Source organism: Loa loa, assembly GCF_000183805.2.
Source record: "Loa loa unplaced genomic scaffold supercont3.720, whole genome shotgun sequence".
Taxonomy (NCBI): Eukaryota; Metazoa; Nematoda; class Chromadorea; order Rhabditida; family Onchocercidae; genus Loa; species Loa loa.
The window spans coordinates 1,658-4,929 of NW_018108900.1; the positions used below are offsets into that span (position 1 = coordinate 1,658).

At 35.3% G+C, this 3,272-nt stretch overlaps 1 protein-coding gene across 1 annotated transcript; it reads right to left on the bottom strand.

Moving 5' to 3' along the window:
• Window positions 1-461: 461 nt before the first annotated feature.
• Window positions 462-1,458, bottom strand: LOAG_13258 (hypothetical protein; the record flags this gene model as incomplete). The annotated part of the gene is made up of 4 exons (XM_003148767.1): window positions 462-539; window positions 806-893; window positions 1,113-1,223; window positions 1,382-1,458. 4 exons carry the CDS (start codon window positions 1,456-1,458, stop codon window positions 462-464), a joined length of 354 nt encoding a protein of 117 aa, XP_003148815.1.
• Window positions 1,459-3,272: the final 1,814 nt, after the last annotated feature.

Genomic DNA, 3,272 nt, shown 5'->3' on the forward strand with positions numbered 1-3,272 from the left:
AATTATGGGGACAATTATAGGGAATGGAATTAAATACTTAATTACAGGAAATAAAATTATATTAAGAACAGTTTGTCATGAGGCGTTAGTATGCCACCGTTAGTATGTAACCAATTTCATATTTCATTTTTTTTGCACATTTCATTTCATACTTTTTTTCACATTCTCCATATCTCACATCCCTTGATCTTTTATGCCCCGGGACAAAAAAATATGAAGGTTGGTTAAAGTGAATCGCATACAACAGTTGACAGGAGGACAAATTCCTTTTTTAAATGACAATTGTTTCAATTTCACTTTTCTAATACTTCAATCCTCAACTTGACTGAATTCGAGTTCAATGTTTAGTTCCAAAACTGAACACCTTTCTGGAGCGCACATTGATGAAGCGCCTTTTGTTAGCGCCCATGTAAAACAATGAACGGATATGACACATCGATGTCTATTTTAAACAAAGGAGATTACTGCCCTTTGTTTCCACTCGCAGTATCAATGAAGCACGCCCACCTAACGATATATTCCGTAAAAATCTTGTTTATCTAAAAAAAATCAAAATTTTATGGTCACCAATTGAGTAATCAAAAATGTCCAAGGAATGCTGGCTTGTATTAAGGAATCACCAAATAAACTGCAATTTCCTGAACACTAGTAAGCACTGAAGTGAGCTTAAGGGCGATTTAATTTTAAAAATTTAAAAAATTAAATAATTTTAAAAATTTTAAAAATTTAATTTTAATTGCAATACTTAGATGTTGCAGACAAAGCTTTTGTTGTAAACTTTTTCCAATCCGTTGATCAAACTTACATGCAATTGTCGGAATGCTGTAGAGAACTTATGTGCAAATGTCGAAATTTTGTAAAGAACCTCTAGTCCGGTAGTTAAGCCAATGTATCTGGAATGTTAAATCGTTCCCACTATAAAAGCAGCTAGGATCAATCATTCGGAGGATCATTTACCAAATCCAAAAGGCTCGAAAACTTACACAATCTGAAGCTCACTGAGTTAGCTTGCACAATCACTCAAGGAGACAGCATAGTCAAGCACCCAACCATTGTCGGATTACCAAAATCAAAGCTATGTTCAAACAAAATTTCCACAATATCTAACAGACGGGATGATGAAATCTTGTAAAAATAAAGCATTGAAGACGATATACGCTAACGATGGACAGCATAACACAGACATCTCACTATCTACACCATAGACAATGATACCATTGTACCTACACAATGAACTGCCAAAGGCTAGTCATACCTCCATAATAATCCCGATGGAGCTTGCAAAACTCTTCCCTAATCCTTATATATGTAAAACCCAAAAGTTTAGTTTTTACAACCGAGCAGACGATACATCCTCTTCGTTTATTTCCCACGATTGAACCACAAACAGCGACATCTTCGCATATCCGCCACCATTGGACAACAAACTACGATATCCTTGCTATTCGCTAAATACATTTTCCATAACATATCCACAAATGAATGACCTATCAACTAACTGACAGTCAAATTATTATCGAGGGCAACGACAAGGAATTTGTCAGTTGATCATATTACTTGCTTTTTGTGTAACTCATTACTGCTTACCAATTCATCGTGTAATATATACATGTATATCTTACACCCTTTTTATTGTTAACTAATGATATTGCGAAGAACAATATTACATCCCGAATAAATCTATATCGCTGAGAAACGAGTTCAACAGATTAGCTTTCCCTATAACCATGACAGTAGTCCAGTGGCAGAGAAGCGGTAATAAGGTAATTCAACAACGCGAATGACAAAACCGTTTGGTATCCTTTAATACTAACTGTGTATTCTTCGTTTCGTCCCTATTATTATTTCAGTACGATATTTTACTATATTGTATAAGACAATAAAGGTTACTGTAATGCTCCGGATTTACAATAACAAAAATAAACCACGAAATCTTTTCCCGACCTAATATTCGACTTTTCGATATTACGTATCATTTTCCGGGATCTGCACTGTGCTTTATCTTTTGGCAAGAGGCGATGGGTTGTGTTATCCGACAACACTTTGATAAAACCTTTGGCTGGTGAGCTGCTTTACCAACCTCAAAATGTGCAGATCACAAATTGAAGCATTGTAAATTTGACTTCCGCCGATTCCAAGTAATCTAACCTGATCTTCTGAAATACTTTAGAGCGGTTGAAGTGTCTTATGTAGCTCTGCTATCTTGGAACGATGGTATATGAAACAGCCGAAGAAACTGCGCATTTCGAATATTACGAAAAAATCGAGACAGCTTTCTTCACTGCAGTCTGATTCTTAGGCATCGAATACTTGACTGGTAATCGGATCAAGGTGTCAGATTAAGGTAACATTGTAGTAACTATGGGTATTATGTCCACAATAAGCACTTTTTACTAAATAGGATTTTCTTAGTAAATATGTCAATGTATGTAATGTCGATAAATTCAGCAAGTAGCTGACTACTGCGTCTTGGCCTTGTGCATCCTACAACACCTCCTTTTTGTTTTTTCTTCCTAATCGATGATTGTTTCCGCTGCGTCATCAAGGCCTTTTCTACTCTTTTCTACTTCTGATCTTCAGCTATTATCAAGCTTCTTCCTTTCGTCCTTCGCCTCTTTGAATACAACCTATCATTAAAATAAGAAGCATTCAGAAAAGTCATGCTAAGACTTTTTTTTTCTGAGAAATACAACGGTAAATATTAGAAAGAATTAATGTTCCTAACAAGTCTAAATTGTCGCAATTTTTGAGAATAACATCAATGATATAATCGACATTGTTAAAAGTTAAGAAACTTGAACTATACATGAATTCTTTTCCATATGAAAAAATATTCCACATTTCAGTGCAAACTCGGCAACTATTTTACCTGATTTGTTTTTATATTAATTCTACATCGAAAAATATCGAGTAGGAAAGGTGGAAATATAGAAAGGGTTTTGCCTTCATTCTTATGTTTGCAAGTTCCCTTGTTGCGAGAATTATTTTTCGACTATAATTAATACACGGCTATTCAGCAGTTGCGCCACATACTAAACATTCGTGGAGATATGGTTAACGCCGATTCCGCAAACAATGTAACAGGTAGACTGGACACTGTCGCAAATAAATGCGAAGAAACAAAAATAAAAATTATACGTAAATGTGATGTACATGTAAGGTGCTATTACCATATATAGAACTATACATGTGCTCTTTGTTAGTACTATACCCAAGGAGCCCTAGCCCAATGTGCGCTAACAAAGTATCCATGCAGTCGTTGAACCATATCT